This window comes from Python bivittatus, unplaced genomic scaffold, assembly GCF_059951505.1.
Source record: "Python bivittatus isolate LINGU-HERP-01145 unplaced genomic scaffold, Pbiv_v1 ctg000700_np1212, whole genome shotgun sequence".
Lineage (NCBI taxonomy): Eukaryota > Metazoa > Chordata > Lepidosauria > Squamata > Pythonidae > Python > Python bivittatus.
In genome coordinates this window covers 54,991,410-55,010,510 of record NW_028277098.1, presented here as the reverse complement: position 1 = coordinate 55,010,510, position 19,101 = coordinate 54,991,410, and the positions used below count along the sequence as shown (strand labels likewise).

Genomic DNA, 19,101 nt, shown 5'->3' with positions numbered 1-19,101 from the left:
TTGTTCTTGGTTGACAACGGTAAATTAAATTAAAAATCCTGCCTCAGCACTGATAATCCCTATATTAAGGACAGGTTTTGCTTTCATCTCACTGACTGATTCTTAGGAGTCATTTCCTAGCAATTGGATATTGAATTCTGGATTAACAGCTTATCCAGCCAATTATCAGTGAAAGTGTCTAGAAATACTTTTCAGCTATCTCTGTCCTCAGCAGGACAATACTAAATATTCCAAGAAAGGGTTCTCTTTTATGAATTGCTGGAAGAAATTCTGAGAAAGTGTGTCTTCTGAGTCCAATTTCCACCATCCCCCCATGCTGCCCTAATTCTTGAAGTTGCCAAGGGAAGGTCCTTCCAATACCATAAAAAAAGTCTAAGCATGCAAGTAAAGGTTCAAGTCCTCCCTCCCCCATTCCTTTTGATTTCCACAACATCCATAAAATCAGTGCCCCCTTGAATAGGACCAAATCCAACTGGAAGACTCATTTATATGGGAAATACATGCTTCTGTTCTTTCTGTAGAATTCTTTTTGAATTCCACCTACCACGTGTAGTAGTCATTGGATAAATTGGACCATAACTCTCAGACCTTTTTTTGGCAGGCCTGTGGCCTTGTTGGTTTGGAATTGTGAGAGTTGCAAAAATCCAAAAAGGTACCTGATTTCTGGGATAAGTAGATGTTGTTTCAAATCTGTTGGGAATAAAATACAAATGCTCTAAAGTTGGCAAAACTGTCTTTTCACACTTGATTGCTTCCATAGTTCTTCATTATTGATGGTTTTGCTGACTACCGTTGGCATTCCTGAATTTCTGGAAAACTGGGGGGAGGCAGGGAAGACGGTCTGTTGTAAAACTAAGTATCATAACTTTTCTTCATGGTACAGCTCTTGATTCTGGGGCAGGTGCTTGTATCAAGATGCTCCCAATGCACTCCCTCATCAAAGGATGAATCTCAGAGGTGGGGAACTGCATGAAGTATTCTCAGATGTAATTGCTTGAGAAGACTTCCTTGCTGTTTGAATTTCCCTGTTAGAAGATTTCTCAGCAGAGTCAGTACTGCCAGCTGGAGTTGCTGGGCATCTGCTCAGGGCCCATTACTGAAATCCTCTGACCCTGCTGCTGCTTCATCCATTGCTCGTCCACTCAGCCTCTCTCCCTTTTTTGAGCAGCTGAGTAAACTGGCAGTAGCAACAGCCTGGCAGGAGAGCAGCTGTCACCACCAGTGACGGTTCCCTGACTTGCCTTCTTCCTCTGGGCAGCAGTAAGGATTGTGCTCAGAGACAGCAAGCAAGTGGGCAACAGAAACAGAAGAGTATGTCTTCCTTTAAGAGGATCCAAACATGGAGCCCACCCTTTTGGCTGGTTTCCCCCTGAGTAGCAATAGAATGTTACTGTGTGGTTGTGCTCCTATCTAAGATCTATGATGTGTATCTATGATGCGTGTCTGTATGGGAGAAAAAAGATGGAGAAATGAGGTTGTATGTGGGGAGTGGGGGGGGGGGGAGAAAGAGATAGAGAAATAAGGAGAGAATGAATATATCTATCTCTGTTTGGCTGATGTTCAACAAAAACAACTTTGCTACCATAGCTTTTATCCAAGATTACTAGAGCCAGACCCACCCTCCCTTAATGTCTTCATACGCTCTTCTAAAGTTCTTTTGCAAGCATACTTTTACATCCGGCTCTTGAAATTTCTGTTGCATCCTATGCCATCAGAATGTTATTTGAGAGTTGAGGATCCCTGACTATTTTGTACAGTTGTGTGCATGTATGTGTGCGTGTCTTAGAGAAGAAGCAAGCATAGGAAAGAGACTGAGAGTGAAAAGAGTGTGTTGGAGCCTTGTGTGGACTGCAGTCTCCCCTTTATCCCTCCCCTTCTCTTTGGCTAGTTGCTGTAGTTCTGATCTCCTTATTTGGCTACACTGTTCCCAAAGAAGGGGTGGGGTGGGTGAAAGGGGAGGGGGAGCAAGAGGGAGACTGGGTGACATCACAGAACAGCAGAGAAGAGGTTCCTTTAAAAAAAAAAAAGCATGAAACACTAAGCCAGCCCGTTGTCTCTGCAGTTTCTTTAAAAGGAGATATCTGCACTGGACACCTTTGTTGTGTTCTCTCCCGGAAGCCTCCTGCCGGAGGAGACACCTCTCTGTTCTCATCACCCCATGAGCAGCTGGTGGTGGTGCTGCAGTCCCCAAACAAGTTATTGCAAAACACCCAGCTGCTTTGGAGCAGTGTGGAGGATGGGAATTGAAGGAACAGGCACAATTTCCAGGCTCACAGATACAGCTGAATTGCAGACAGGGGTCTGGATCCTTGCAGAATCTTTCTGAAAATTATGAAAAACTAGAAAAAAAATCCTGTGATTTCTCTGATGATATACATCTTAAGGACCAATGTATGCCCATTTTTCTGTCTCTGTCATGTCAAACCATTGTCTCAATAGATTACTTTAAATCACTGAGAAATACCAAATTTAAAATATTGATTGAACTTTAGTTTCAGGTTGGAAACTCATGTATTCCTTCTAAAAGTTAGAACTATAATGAGACATATTCTGGTTTGCAACAAAACTACTCTTTATATAATTTAGGAGTAAAATTCAGTCTTTTTAATCATGTAGTCCGTATGTTTTGGGGAGTTATCAGCATGGAAACAAGATGGATCTCTGCTTTCCTCTCAGGCTGAACAATTTGATTTCTCAAAGACACATCCACATGTTCAGTGGCACATGAAGAATGTGCCATTGGACAAAGCAAGATTTATTTCTAAGTAAAGCATGCATTACACCAGGCTGTAAGTAGAATTTACCAGCCTGTGGTTGAACAAAATAGTGTTTCTCAAAAAAAACAAATGTGAAAGTAAATGTTTCTGTTTAACTACTCATTATCAGTGCTGAATATTTGGAAGATGTGCATCAAATAATAGACATGGAACAGATATATATAACTATGAGATACAAGATCCCAGTGCTGTGACCATTGTCTATTAGGAAGTCCACAGTAGATGACACTGCTGTTTATAATCTTTAGTTTCAGAAGCCTTTGTTGTTTCTTCAATATTTTCTTTTTTGTATAAAATACAGTGGTACCTCGCTTCACGAACTTAATTCGTTCCACGACTCTGGTCGCGAACCGAATTGGTCGCAAACCGAATCAAATTTTCCCATAGGGTTCAATGTAAATACAGTTAATTCATTCTGAACCATATGTATTTTTTTTTTAAACCACAAAAATATGAAACAAAGTACAGTACAGTACAGTATGAAGAGAGAGAACACTAACCTTGCTCAAGGCGACTTCTGGCATGGAGGACAGGAAGGCAGGTGGGGAGGCGGTTATTGTTTGGAGGGAGAGTCCCCCTCGCCTACAGGAAGCCACGACCACGTGTCACAGCAGGGAAAATGGCCGCAGTTCGTGTTCGTCACCTGATGCGGAGTTCGCAAACGGAAGCAAAATTTTGCGAATGGTGCTGTTCGTGACCCGAATTGTTCGTGAACAGAAGCGTTCGTGAACCAAGATATTACTGTATAACTTTTTTGTTGTTAGTTCTTAAGAAGTGTTCACTGCAAAAAGAGCTTTTCATCCCTTCCTTCCTTCCTTCATCCTCTGAAAAACATTTTCTGAGATTCATTGGAATGGTCTGAAGGGGTAAATTGCCCACAATTAAATTCGGACACCTTTGGTGACTAAAGCTATGTATTTTGACCAATTCCCTCTTCCCAACTCAACCCCATTCAGGAAGGCCTCATAATTTTAAAGAGATGCTTAGGGGGCTCAGGGGATTACTTTAAAAAGAGTGTAAGGAAATCTCCTTCCAGCCGTATAGTATTAGTTTTTTATGGCATCAGTGTTTAGTAGGTGCTTATAATTCAGTTGTAAGAGAGATGTATTCTTTAATATGCTGTATTAATTTTTAACTTTTTTAATGTTATGTTCAAACTAAAAGCTTTACTTATATATTTTTCAAATATTTTAAATGTCTTAAGCAGTATAGTTCAAGAGCAAACACTTTCATTATATAGATTAAAATTACACAGATTAAAATTAAAATAAAATGAAGACACTAAAAGACTGTTAACATGCTATTATAACAGATTATTACAATCTGTGCATTACAGATTCTTACAGATTCTTATGCTCTTAAGAAAAGTTAATGCCAGTTTTGATGTTAAATTTGACTAATATTGGATCCTTGATTAGACTGTTTGATTTGTTTTAATTCATTATATTATCAATTAATTTTATGACACAGTGTTTTTCTTAAACAGAAGCATTTTGTGCTGATGGAAAACTTTCCAAGCCACATTATTGTTAAGACAGTGTTTAATGGCTTTCTCCAATAGTCACAGTATGGTTTATAATGATGGAATGGGCTTAGACAAACCCTGGTTATTAAAATCACCCTTTGAATATTTATGTTTCTTAGTATAAACCAAACTACAACAACCAAAGAAATTAAAAAATAATTTAAATAAACATTTCTTGAAGCTCATATTCTCTGTGTTCATTTTATGTTATGTGGTAGTGTGGCAGTGTGTGTATGGGAGGGATTAAATTTCTGATGCTAATTTTGTTTGAAGTCCTATTGCTTAAATAACTTTTTGAGCCAGAGCTATTTAAATGCAACTATTTGATATATATGAGAAAATATCTTTTTGTTTCCTTGGATAAGTGTTAAACAGGGCAGGGGTATGTAAAAGCATTGAAACATGGCTATAATTATGGCTAGAAGATTTAGAATAGCTAGGACACGAGCTGTAAAAGTTTTTTACGTGTATATTTAAGAATACTTACTATGAGACAAATGTTTAAAGTTGGATCCTCGCCCATATTGATCTTTATGTGATTCAACATTTGTTTTTTAACCTCAGTCTAGAGGTTTAGGACTCCATCTGTGGTCAATGGCAGTTCATTAATCAACTCTTTTTGCTTGTTCTAGGCTGACGAGTTGCCGTTTGGGGCTCAGGGTCAGAGCCCAGAGCAGCCATCACAATAGCGTCCAACAGCTGGAACACCAGCGGCAGCCCCGGGGAGGGGCGAGAAGATGGACAAGAGGGAATGGACAAAAGTCTGGACAATGATGCCGAAGGAGTGTGGAGTCCAGACATTGAACAGAGCTTCCAGGAGGCACTGGCAATATATCCGCCCTGTGGTCGGCGGAAGATTATTCTCTCAGATGAGGGCAAAATGTATGGTGAGTGAGATTTCCTCATGTTATTCTACTTACTTGGTTTAAGCTGGATTCCAGACATGACCCAAGGTATACTTTGAATATTTTAAAAGCAGTAGCTTGATAGATTTTATTTGCTGTTCACTTAAGCATACTTATTTCCCACCTTCCTTCAAGGAACTCAAGGAGGTATATCTGCTTCTCCTCCTCCTTCTATACTCACAACCATCGTGGTTGAGTAGTTGGCCTCAAGTACTTTATTGTATTTTATTTTCAGAGGCGTGCATGCTGCTTCAAAATGATTCTGAGTGGAATACAACTTCAAAGTCCACAAAACAGATTAATAAGTACAGTGACAAAAATACAGCAATAAATAATAAATTATAGTCAACAGTTAAAAAATATAGCACCAACACAACCAATAATAGTCACTCTAGACCCTTATCTCCAGGAGAAACCATTATCTGATGAGTTTGATGGCTGAGCAAGGTTTTGCATTTTTCTGGGTTTAGCATGAAACAAGTGCATAATGGTTAATGTTTAGAAGAAGAGAAAGATGGGGCTACATCTGTCCAGGAGGTACACTGATTTAATTGAATAAGACAGTCAACCAATGCAGCCTAATAATCCAATACATAGTATGCTGGATCTGGATATTTAATTGAAGAAATGGAAAATTAGTTATCAAATATTTGTCATTTGTAGGATGCAGAAGGATAACTTTTGCAGAAAATCTGTCTGTCAGATATTGTAGAATTCTCCCTGTATCTGATAGCCTTATCTGTAGTATTAGTTTCAATGCCACCTTAATTTGGCACAATAACCATCATTTTACCATGTGTATATGTTAGAACATGATAAAAAGCCTAACTTCGGCTAGTGAGATACAGATGGAGCAGTAGGGATTTGCCTTTCATGAACATTCTGAAGTTTAAAGTATGTACTTCTAGTGTGCAGACCTCAAAAACTAAAAATGGATTTTATTTCTGGCCCTTTAATTGGCTACTTTCTGGATTGCTTGGCCTTTCATACATTTTATCTCCCTGGTCAGTGGGGGTGGTGGTAAGGGAAATGGACTTCCAGAGGCCATATTGTGAAGAGGTTATGTGCTTGTGGGGGTGGTCATATTGAAGTGAATAAACAGAGTGCTGAACTCTTCTTCCCTGGGTTGGTGACTCATATTTCCTTTGTAGTTCCCTTAGACTGTATATCCCTCCCACTCCCTTATGCCTCACCTCTCCTCTCCCTCCCACTCTTCTTTCTGCCTGACTTGATGAACTGGTTTGGGAAGTTCATTCCTGTCAAAGGGAGATTGATTTTTGTCTGCTTGAGGATCCCACATACCTGCCTTTGGGCGTGAAAGATGGTATATCTGGCCTCTTATACAGGTCACAAACAAAACACTACATTCTGTTTTCAAGGTCTGCTCACTACCCATTTACAGTACCTGTATTTGAATTTTCTTTGATGCCACATCTGTGATTTTCTTGCTTCTGATTGCAGAGCTCTGATTTGAACTACCATTCTAAACTCGATAAATCCCACTGAACATGGGAACTTCTGAAAACACACATATAGGAAAGTGCTGTAATTTTTTTTCAAGAGGGATAGCCTCTTCCATCTTGGAATTTTCTTATTGATATATTAAATGTGTCTAAGTTAAAAGAACGTAGTGTTTTCTAAAATCTTAAAGCAGACTTCTCCAGGCTAACCATAGGAATTCTGGCAGGTGAAGTCTGCTCTTCAGTAGGGGATCCAGACTGGGAAAGGCTGCTTTAAAGGCTAACTCAGTGATCATGGCATATATTCTATTTTTATGCCAGGCCTTATAATAATAAGGCTGTGTCTGTTCCAATAACATGCAAACAAGCATCTTAAGCCCATTCAAAATGCCACAAAAACCTACTTGGGTGAGTGCTCTTTTTTGTGCATGCATATTATGTAGGAAATCTACATAAACTCCCAGCCTCAAAACAGCATGCCTCATAAAGATAGGACTTGGGTCATGTTGAGCCTCAGCACCTCATTAGAACCAACACTCATTCCGACATGGTTCATCTTCAGCAGTGGGGGAAGGAGGGGAAGAGGTTATATTTTATCAGTTGCTCTTGTGACATGATAGCATGAGACATACAGTACTTCTAACATGAAAGACAAACATTTCTTTACGCTATACAACAAAGAGCTCAGGACCTGAAAAAGTCTGCATTCATTTCTTTAAAAGCTGGTGATGAAGAAATAACTATTTTGCCTAGGCCTTTTATTGTTATTGGGTTAGCTCTTCATATGTAATCCTTAAAATTGGAAATTTAAAAAAGAGGAAGGGCATAATGAACCTCCCCCATTTTGATTTGGTTTGAATGTGAAAAATTGGCTTGCTTCCACATCCTAAGTTTGCTTATTGGAGCAGATTTTAATGAACTAGTCTCCCTTTGTGCCAGTATCTGATTCTTCTTTCTCTGGTAGGCTTTAATCCTGGGTACATCTGAACTGCATCCTATAGAATAAAGTATAAACAAACATTGCATTGATCCTTCCTACTTATCTGCTCTACCAATGTTCCTTTTGTGATGTCATAATCCTATGTTTGTGACCTCAAAGAAATATCTCCATGGGAATGGATTGTTCTGTTAGCAAACACCAAGTTAATAATCTTGCCAAATGAATCAGGGATAGGGAGGTAACATTGCCTGTTGCTTTAAGCATAACATTGTTTTTGTCAAAGCCTGCTTAATTGAGCTTGTTTAAGTCAAGGTCTGAGCTTCCCTGAGCATAACAATGTTTTTCTCTTCTGATAATACAAGCTTATTTTTACTTTAATTTGGGGATAGGGGATAAGAAGCAGCTATGAGTTAAAAGATCATACAAGAATGGGTACATACATTTCCCCCCCATTTTTATGGTGCTTCCTGAATCTAAGATATTTTGCCTGATCCTCATTGCATAAGCGAGGTCCAGTTACGCTAGTCTTTCCTTTATGATTGTAAGGGCAGTTGCCAATTCCTTGGGAAGGACTCATCCAGATGGGATCATGTTTAATATTCTCCCAGATGCTTGGGCATTGTTCAACTAAGTATTTGGTTGGGATACTGATATGGAATATGGCTGTTGAAAATTATTGGCAGAAGTGAGGGTGCCTTCTTAACTCTCCCTTTACATCTAATTTAGTTATGCTGTAGGTTTTAATTCCAGTGATTATTTCATAAGAATTTCTGTGCTGGGACTGCAAAAATCCTTATGATCATTAGTAGCTGTAACTATTAGTTGCTTTGTATGGTTCATGGGGTCACGAAGAATCAGACACGACTTAACAACTGAACAACAGCAACAAAAATAGATACCGATATTGAGGAAATTAATCAGGTTCACAAACATTTTTTGTTTTACTTCACTTGTTTGTAAGGCCAACTAAAGACATTGGATTGATTCCTGGCCTGAGTATTTATTTTAAACATTTACTTTTTGGAGTACTCCTGCTTTGCATCATTCTGTAATTAACAAAAGAAACTGGTCCTTACTATTTCCCAAGATAACACTAAGAAGCTGCCACATTGCACCTTAGCTCCCTTTAGCCAGCACCTGTGTAGACAATTTAGCAGGGCCAAAGAACCTAGGAACTCTTGAAAGAAGTGGAAGGTTTCTGAACACACTTTTTAAAAAAGATTTCTCCAGAAATAGCTGGAATACTGCTGAGAAGTTTGCCCTTTGTTCTTCAAATCCAAGTGTACAAACTGGTTTTTCCAGCCATTTGGAGGTATCTGGCTATTACTTAAAGAAACAGCAGCCCTGCTCTGCCTTTGCTTTTCTAACTTGCCAACTTAAGAAATGATTTTTTACATTTTGCTGCATACTGCCTCCACTTTTCTTCACTCGATAGCAATTTATTTCACATTCTACCTGCAATAAGTAGATTGGAGTCATGTTTTCTCATTGGCTTCCCTCCAAGAATATTATTTGGAGAGAGGGAACTAATCAATTAATATATTTATCTTTTTTATGTAAAGTGGGAGAAGATGCTTGATAAATGGGCTGCAATGCAGGCATCCTGTTTCTTTAAGACCTGTTCTGTTTGAGAAAGGCTGCCTTGGAAGAGGATCCCTTCTGCTCATTCCTAATCTCTTTGATTAGAAGGAAGCTTGAAGCAATAAAGTACTCTGTTAAGTACTCTCTTAAGGTTCTCAGGTATGGCCTTGGATATTGCACTGTTCCTCTGCAGCAAGTAGACTGCAGTACTCTTTGCAACAGTGTGGGTTGTAGAAACAACAGTAGCAGCACTAATTGTTTGAGGCACTGACTGAAGTGGGTTTGAGGATTTCTGTCCATAAAATTTTGTGCTTAACTTTGTTTTATATGGCAGCAGTGGCTATCCATAATGATCACTGATTCAAGGCTGACCTGTTGAGAACTTGAAGACTAAACAAGTCAGAAGCTGATAGCTCACTCTGCAAACCTTTTTTGGATAACAAAGTCGCATATTAGTCATCAGAATCTCTTGCACCTTTCCAGTTTAATGATATATTGGATAATGGACTTAAAGTGCTCTTTTAAAAAAAGTAAATGCCTTATATTACAGTGTTTGTCTTTACTCTTCCACTGTTGTGAGAGAAACCTTTGGCACAGTAGGCCTGGGCCAGGCATTCAGTGAGGAGATCACCTCTCTGGATCTATTCTTTGAAATAGACCCAGCCACTCAAAGACTGAGAATGGCTATTTTGAGGCAACCCAAGATCTTCCAGATGTGTGTGTGTTGTCTGCACAGAAGACTCTTCCGCCAGGATAGACTCTTCTACTTTGCTCTGCCAGCTATCCCAGCAGAAGTAGCTTCTGGACACGCACATATGTAGGGCCAGAGGATTTCAGGAGTGCCATGAAGTAGCCATGCAAAGCAAAATGGCTGCAGCTGCTTCTCACTTTTGAGTAGAGGATTTTCACAGGCCCAGTGCACAGTATTCTGACTCTATGAGCCTCTTCATGTGCTAGTTTATTAATACTTGCATTTTAAGAAACAGAAGTTCTTTTTTTAAAAAAAATACAGATGGAAATAAAATTTCCTCATGACAAGGAAATTGTATGCGGTCAGTTTAGTGTTAGTTTATCGGGTGCATGTCATAGGCAAATACTTATTGGGCATTGTGCTATAAAGATAATTGTTCATTGCTGTGTTTTATGTGCTGTATATTCACATGCAAGTAAAGATAAATAGGAAGCAACATCAATGCACAATTGTACAAGCGAACAGTTTATTTCACAGATCCCTAATACATTTTAATTTCAGAACTATTTATACATGAAGTTGCTTTCATGTAATACGTGTGGCCCAGTAATCAATTGCAGTCTTTCTTGGAGTAAAGTAACCACATAGCAAAAGTGCCACCTAAGTCACATGAATTGCTGCTGAACCTATCAGAGAATGCTTAGTTCACATGTTATATTTTTCCATGTCATATAACAAGGACTGACTGACAAGGACATGTTAAAACTGATCAGATGAAGAAAAGTTCTGTGCAAATTGTATGGGTTTATAATGAAAAAGAAGTAGAAATAGGCTTTATTTCTTCAAGAGATGAAGCAATCCACTCTAGAATTGTATTTTCACATGAATAAACATGTTGGGCACACTTTTTTTCTAGAGTGTTTGCCAGTGCATCACAGACACATGTTTTCTGTCTAAATAACAGAGAATTGTTCTGGATATCCTTTTGTGACACTGCAAAGTGAATTCCTTTCTGTGGGGAGTATACTCTAATACATAAAGGGCGTGCAAATAAGTTGGGTGTACCTCCATAATAATTGTAAATATAATATCTAATCTTGCATATCAGTATGGCAATCTTGAGTATTTTGGCCATTACCTAGAAAAAAATAATATGTACCTGGATGTTCCCACCAAAGCCAGCCTGCAGCAAATCCAACCAAGCCCACGTTGCTTGTTGGAGATACACAAAGCTGTGCGCCAAACACCTAGCAGTTGACTGTTAAAACATTGTATGATGCTCTTCTAGGAAAGGCACTCTCAGCTGTAGATAGATTGAACTCAGTGAGATGTTCCTGCCATAATTTTCCAACCATGGGCGGGTCAGCAGGCGAGTTGGAGAAGGGGCTTCTGCAGAATCAAAGATAGCTTTATTCAAGGCAGGTGCTAGAAGTAGGATGCTTCAGAAATCCCAGACCACTAGCTGAACGCCTACGATAAATGGCTCATACTTGGCTAAAGGGTGGGCCGGTTATTGACACAGGGACTGATCTCCCAGCTGCTGTAAGGAGTGACCGAGGAGAAGGAGAGCCGCTGACCTGTGGTAACCTGGAGCCCTTGAATGGTGTCCAGCATGCAAGTGTGGAGAGAGTCTGGTCCGTGTATGGCAAGGGGCATTTCTTTCTCCTCTGGTGGGGCAGGGAGCTTAGGCAGCTCACAGGAAGCTAGCTGTGCACTTGACTTGCCCCAGACAGCAGGTGTAACTTGAGTTGTGCACCACCAGGGCTGGTATGCTACTGAAGGCTGATTGGCTGGAAGGCTGCCCCACTAGGTTATTTTTAACAGAGCTGTCCAACTGGTTCACGTGGTGGTGTCAGGGAAGAGGAATTTGTGGAATGTAGCAATTTGGAGGAGGACGTGCCCTCCGAGAGGGAATGGCACAGCCTCTGGTGAATCACGGGACTGGGACAGCTGAGCAGAGTCAGGCCTGCAGTATCTGCCTGCCGGTAACTGAAAGAGACAGTTAGCCATGGCAGGTGCCCAGGAAAGGGAAGAGCTGCTCCTTTGCTTTTTACTGTCATCAGCACAATGGATATTGGATGGCCTAGAGAGGGGGAGGATTTCCACAAGGGTATTTCTGTGTCTGTGGTCATATCTTAGTACTCCTACTTTTGAAAAATCTTCTTGCTATCTTGCTTCTGATTTTCAGAATGCTGTACGCTTTTAGATTGTTTCTTTGCAACAAGCTTGTGAGGTAGATGACTCTTGTAGGTCCACATGCCAAACACACATAAAAGTTGTCTGAGGATCACAGTACTTGTTGTTTGTTTTAATGAAAAGCAGTCAGTGAAGGCTGATAGTTAATCAGAAGAGCAAGAAAAGGGAAAACATCTAGCTAACTCCATCCCCTCCAAATGTTTCTTTTCAGTCCAAATCTGGCCAGCAAGCTGTTCTCTTCTTCTGTTAACTGGAGGGGGAAAGTATAGCCCTTGGATCTTTAAGCAGCCCTTCCCTTGCTCTATTTCTCTTCTCTCGGTTACTGATTGTTACAGCTATATTTTATTTTTTAAAAGATTGCCGCAAACATTTCCCATGTGACAACCATCATGTCTCTTATGCATGAATCCCTAAGGTTCAGGAATGATGAGTTAACTTTTCTTTACAGGACTTCCTGTATTAAATCATGCAGTCAAACTTCCAAACCACATTTATTGTAACAGTCAATACATTACACAGAAGTAGACATTGTCTAAGTGTATGACTATTCATGAACAGCTTTTCTTATTAAACCTGGTCACATTTGATTTGTAAGAAAGTTACATGTTGGCTTGCACTCTTGATAAATGTTTGTTATTTTTATTTGTTAAAATTGTATCCTGTTTTTCCACTGAATGGAACATTTTCAGACTGGATTGTGGCTCATCTTAGCAAAATGTCTGTGTCGTTTATTAATAGTTTTAATGCTATCCTTTGTCAAACCATCATGCAATATCAAGGAAACAAACACTTATGAAAAAGTCATTTAATATATTAAGTGTATATAAAATCCCAACAGCCCGTACTCCCGAAATGCTTGTTGCTAGCAGGTAGGCAACTGAAATAACTTGTCATCAAAAGCAGATTTGACTGCATTATACACAGTATGCTTTGAATCCCATTCCTTTATCCATGTTTGTTGACATGGACTAGAAACCTCTGATTTTAAACTAGAACATAATAATTACTTGATTAGTTTAAAAAATAATAGCAGATCTAGCCTGATGTCCTCCAATGGCTATTCCAGAGAGGGTATAGGTATTTAGAGATTATTATGGTATAAACATCCTGTAACTTAGAGTCATCCTATATTCTTTTCTGGTTCTCTAGAGCAAGAACATGGTAGCTATCCCTTCCCAGTAAGATCCACAGAAGCATTTTATCTAGATAAAGGAAGAATGAAATGTTGAATGGTCGAAGATACTAGAGGGATTCAGTCAAAGGGACCCATAATTTTGTGAACCTCGGCATATTAATGAGCTATTGAGTCTACTCCTTATTGAGCTTTAGCACCATCACTATAGATATTCCACTGAAAAATTAATTCCCACTGCACTTTTTACTGGACTAGTTTCTTCACTGCTTGATTGCTTCCAGGCTACTATTCCTGATACCCTGTAGCAACTTAAATTTATTTCATAGTGATCCTATGTTGGCAGATATCTTGGGCTTGTGGCAGTTTGAGAAGAATTGGTCCAATGGGGTCCTTAGTGGTCTCAGCTGAAGATTTTAAGATAAGGGAACCAAATGTGAAAAGGAAGAACCATGAAGTAGTTTGGATCTTTCTTAAATCACACCTATATCAAAGGAAATTAGGATTCAGTTCATAGCAGACAGATTGCAGCGTGGAACATAGTTTTAATTCCAGATGTTATCTTTGATTAGGGACAGGCTTTATCAAGAAACAGCATGGTTTGGCTTATTAAGGGTTCTAAAGAAATGGCTGTTCTGGTATTAGGATGTTAATGGTTGTGAACAAGCAGACATGGAAGATATGTTTGTGAGACTAAATGTATTATGATTCTTATGCAGCAGAATCCTTCTAGTATTCTTAAACTACATATTTTAGAGCACACATTCCCTGCATAATTCTTTTGCTAGTGGAGGTAGCAGGCATTATACCTCAAAATGTTTGAAGGGCACCAGGATAGAAAAGCAGGTTTAAACTTCAAAGTGTAAGACCATTTCCAGCATGAAGAATAATTGGGCTTGGACAAAGTTTCTCTCCTAGTCTGTTCACCTCTAAATCTAAAAGTTCTCTCTGTTCTCTATTTTGTGCCCAGTGCCTTATTTTCACAACTAAATGCTGTTATTTTGACAGCATTGGTAGTTGTTTCCTGCTTCCAAGATTTTGAAGGTTTTTGCTTATTACCTCTTTATTGATATTTAAACCGAAGATCTCATCCTGAGACAGAAGAATTTTTGTGGTGTTTCTCCTGATCTAAAAACCCAGATTTTTTTTAAATCTAAAAAAACAGTGCAGAAAGTAGTAAACATTACATTTACTCTTCCTTCCAAACAGTTATTTCTCTCCACATTTGAATTGTTATCTCTTATGCCACTTCTCTGTTGCATATTCCAAATACAGTGCAGAGTGTGCAGTTCAGTTCTTCAACAGATATTCCAGCATCTGTCGTTTGAGGCAAGCACATTATGTTACCTATAGAAGGACCAGTTCTCTGTATGTGATCAGTAGTCTAGTTTTGGTCAGGTGGCTCCTCCACTCCAAGGGTCACTTCTCTTGTATTTCTGAAGCTTATCCATGTGCTGAACTTAGCCAGAAGATGGATGAGAAGGAAACATCATTTGTGTTAAAGCCTATCTTGTTACTCTGACATGATAATAATCCCAACTATCATTAGGCAACAATTTTAGCTACTGAAGCATTTTATTTTCTTTTGCTGATTTTTTCCATACTGTTTTTCAGTATCTTAATAATGCTACCATTGTAATTAGAAGCCTGATAATAGGTTGATGTGTTTACCCCATACTGCCTTCATATCTAGTGAAATGGTCAGTTGTTTTGTGTGTCTTTATCTTTACTAAGGTTGAAGATATATCTTTAACTAAAACTATGTATCGGAAACATTAAGATTTCTTATTTTTCAAGAAGCACAAGTGCAAATCTCAGTTTACTTTTGCTGCTGTTCTGGCAAGTCAGGGAGCCATGAAATAGGAAATGAAGCATCGGTAAACTAGGAAATTAATTACATCAGCAGAGAAGTGCAGCCTTCTATTTAAACAGCTATTCAATTTTCAGTCTTACTGTCAATGACGGCTTCATTTCCTTCCTTTCAATCTTTAACTCAAGAGAGGTATATAACTTGACTATTATATACGACAGTTTTCTCTACCCCAACACCCTTTGAATGTGTTGGATTAGAATGTCCATGATGTTCATCCCACATAGTCATGTTGGTTGAGGATAATGGAATATATGGACTAATATGTTTAGAAGGTGCCACATTGGGAAAGGCTTCGAAGTATGCACAAGACAGCATGTGCTGGCAGTGCTGCCACAAGCAGTTTCAAAAATCAAATAAATTCTGAGCCAGAAATTCTTCCCACAACTGTCTGGATGAGTTCTGCAGAAAGGAAAGATGCCTTTTTCTTATCTTCTTAAAGTAGAAAGGGGAATGAATAATCCTTTCATACAGCAAGTAAGGTCTGTTGAGAAAGTAAGGAAACAGTCTCCTCATCAAAGACTCAAGGCAAACTCAGATTCTTGCACATCTGTCTGTGTTATATGAAATGTAAGATTTTTATAGAATAATAGAAAGAATCGAGGCATATGTAAAAAGAATATTAAAAAGATACCAAAATAAACAGACATGGAATTTTATCTAATATAGTGGCTTGGCTTTTTCAGATGCTGAATGTTATAAACCAGGAGGCAAAATTTCCATAAACAAAGTATTAAATTGCCTAAGTCCAAAGAAGTTAGAGCATTAGAAAGTCATAAGTTCTTTATCCCAGGTGGTGGGCATGCAGCTCACATTCATGGAAACAATGATTCAGTCAGTACAGGAACTGGACATCCTGAGTCAATTAAAGCACTCCTCCCCTCCCCAAAAAGAAACATTTCTTTGATGTACTCTGATGTCAGATCCCACGTGGGTGACAGCCAGTTGCAAGCAATTGTTTTAAAATGTCTAGTTAAAGATCAGCTAATGAACATGCGTATGCAGTACAGGGAAATAAGCAGGAAGAAAAAATGCTAGTTGAATGCTGCTTAGCCAAGGGAGTTGCAACTTGAGATTATTTTACACAGTTGTTTGTCAGGAAGGCCTCAGGCCATGGGTGACTAACTTCTGCTACCAGCAGCATGGCATTGTAGCACAACTGAACAAGAGTAGGAGGGCTTGTGTGTACTGTATTCATTTAGACCCAAACAATTCAGCCCTATTCAGTACTGCTGCCTGTATTACTTCAGGAGACAAGAGGCCCAGTTGCACATAGGCTCAAGGGCTGGAACAGTACAATTGGGTATTCTGGAATTGGTGGGCCATAGTAGCTTTTTATAGTGGGTATAATTAATATATACAATGGATAGATCTATTTAAAAATCATTACCCTTTGAATCAGTGCAATTTTCAGGTGTGAAAAAGTAATTGCCCTCTTAGTTGTATGAGTACTTCATTAAGTAATCAGGACCGGCCTTGCCCATATAAATCTCACAACCAGTGGTTCCTTTCATCGCTGTGAAGTTTTCAGTGCACAGATTCCAGAAGCATTTTATGCTAAGTCATTGATGCCTATCAATCTGAAAAAGGTTTCAAAAACATTAAGCTTGGGGATTCCACTGATCCACAGTAAGAGCAATATTGAAATGGAGAATATTTGGGGACAATAGTGAATGTTCCCAAAAGTAGCTGTCCGGTCAAAATCACTCCAAAGGTCGAACATAAAATTGCCCAACATAAAATAATCCAGGGATCTGCAATCTTTTCTTGCCTTGGCTAAAGTCAGTGTTCATGATCTCATAATCAGAAAAGCACTGAGTAGAAATGGGAAAGTAGCAATGTGGAAGTCATGGCTGACTAAGAAGAACATTGAAGCTCATCTTAGGCTTGCCAAAAAGTATGTGAATGTTCCTCCAGACCTTTGGAGAGATGAGTCAAAAGTAGAACTTTTGGTGGCTCTGTGGATGACACTATATCTGGCAGAAACAAAACACTATGATCTACAGTAGAACCTCATACCAGCCACCAAGCATAGTAATAGTAGTTTTGTGGGATGAGCACACTTTGCTGCTTAGGACTCTGATGACTTGTCATAATTGAAGGAAGCATGAATTCTGTGTTGTATCAAAGAATTCTTCAGGAGAGTATTAGACCGATGATCATCTTAAGTCCAAGTGAGCCATGCAGCAAGAAAGAGTTCCCAGGTTTACAAGCAACACTATGGAGAAAAACAAATTCAGTGTTTTGGAGTGGCTAAGGCCAAGTCCAGATTTAAACCCCATGGAAATGTAGTGGCAGGGCCTGAAATAAGCAGTTAACCTAGAAAACATTCAAATATTATTGAATTGGTACAAGTAGCCATGGAGGAATGGGTCCAAATTCCTACACAACAATGTGAACAACTGATAATTACAGGAAGCATTTGATTGCAGTTATTGCAGCTAAAAGTGGTGCAACCAGTTATTAAATCCAAGGAGGCAATTCTTTTTTCACAGTCACTTTGCACGTTGGAGGGCTTTAGTGCTAGTTTCATTTATTTCATGAACAACTATTTGTTCACTCAGATTTTCTTTATATATTAGGAGAACCAACACGAGGCTCTGATAATCAGTGGCAAAAAATCAGAAAATGTGAAAGGGGGCAGATATTTTTTCACAGAACTGTACATGAGAAGGAACAAGCAATGCAAGACATGAGGCTATCAGTTTGTGAGATAAACGGAATATTTTGCTTGTGGTTCTTAAGTGACCGTTTGAGCTCTGTTTCTCCATTTTTGTGAACTATGAATAAAGAATGGCTGTGATTAGTGAAAACAATTAAATATTAATATAGGAGTTGGGGATGATGAGTGAAGTACAGTACGGTAGTAACACCAGGTTAGGGAATGCTGTCTAAAGCCTTAAATAGGTACCGACAGAAACATGCACGCATGCACACAACTCCTAAGAGGGAACCAACTCTTAAGTTACATGTAGCCCTACTCTGTCTTCCTTTCTCTGCCCCAAATAAGATAGAGCTTATCTTCTGAGGTCTGCTTTTTTTCACCCATGTCAGGAACTGCGCATATCAAGGGATGTGCACTGAGCCAGATGGCTTTTATGATGGTATTGTTACTTCAGTATTCGATATCACCCTTCTCTTTCCCTCTCACATGGTGTTGTTTGACTGGGCACAGCACCTGGTCTTGTCTGTAAAAACCTATGGTGGTGGGGAGGGGAAAGAAGAGGCATGGCTGAGGGGCTGTGATGTGACCTCATTAAGAGGCCTGTCCTCTAAGCTGAAAACCAGTGTCTTTCCTTGAAAGGAAAACAGGACTCTGGCATTGCCAGAAAAACCACACTTGCTTCAGCCTTCAAACTTCTCTCTTTCTGTTCTAAGTTAGCTGCAAGGGCATTTCAGCTAGCTTCAGCCAATACCATCTGGTCCATCAAAATAAATCTGGCGTGCTTCCCCACCCTGTTCTCCCCCACCCCCTCCATGTTGGGGGGGGGATTGAGGGAAAAGAAAGCTCCCAGCTGCTCTGACGTTTGAATTTAGATTGGCCACAGCTGGCCTGTAAAATGTGGAGCAAAAGCTCTTCTGCTTCAAATTAGGACAAGGAGGAGGTTGGGAAGGGCTCCTTTCAAAAGCCAGTGCCACTTAAAATATCCCAATGGGTTGCACGTCCTGTTCACTGTCATATATCAGACCTCAAACTCTGAGCTTCCATGCCTTTGTATTTTACAGCTTTTTTAACCTCCTCTCCTCTTCTGTATAGTATTATAAAATTTCCCTGGAATTATGCACGGAAGCTAGGAAGATGTGAGTGAGCGAGCGAGCGAGTCTGGATCCAAGCATGCACACATCTTCCTGTGAGAGCTGAATTAAACATGGTAGAATAGGGCAAGAAGTATTCTGGGTTCCCAGCATAGGCTACAGATCTTGATCCTCTCCCGAAGAGTGGGAGGAAATCCCATAACTTACATAAAGGGAACAATGATTTTCTTGCTACATGTCTGGGTGTCCCATGTTTGTACTGTTCTCT

At 39.4% G+C, this 19,101-nt stretch overlaps 1 protein-coding gene across 2 annotated transcripts in view; it reads left to right on the top strand.

Annotated features, from left to right (window-relative positions):
- Window positions 1-19,101, top strand: part of TEAD3 (TEA domain transcription factor 3) — an 89,850-nt gene that overhangs the window by 47,441 nt on the left and 23,308 nt on the right. For both annotated transcript variants that reach the window (XM_025165647.2, XM_007426575.4), the window contains exon 2: window positions 4,935-5,189. In XM_025165647.2, coding sequence (XP_025021415.1) covers window positions 5,054-5,189 — 136 coding nt within the window. In that variant the 5' untranslated portion in view covers window positions 4,935-5,053. The remainder of the gene's footprint in view (window positions 1-4,934; window positions 5,190-19,101) is intronic.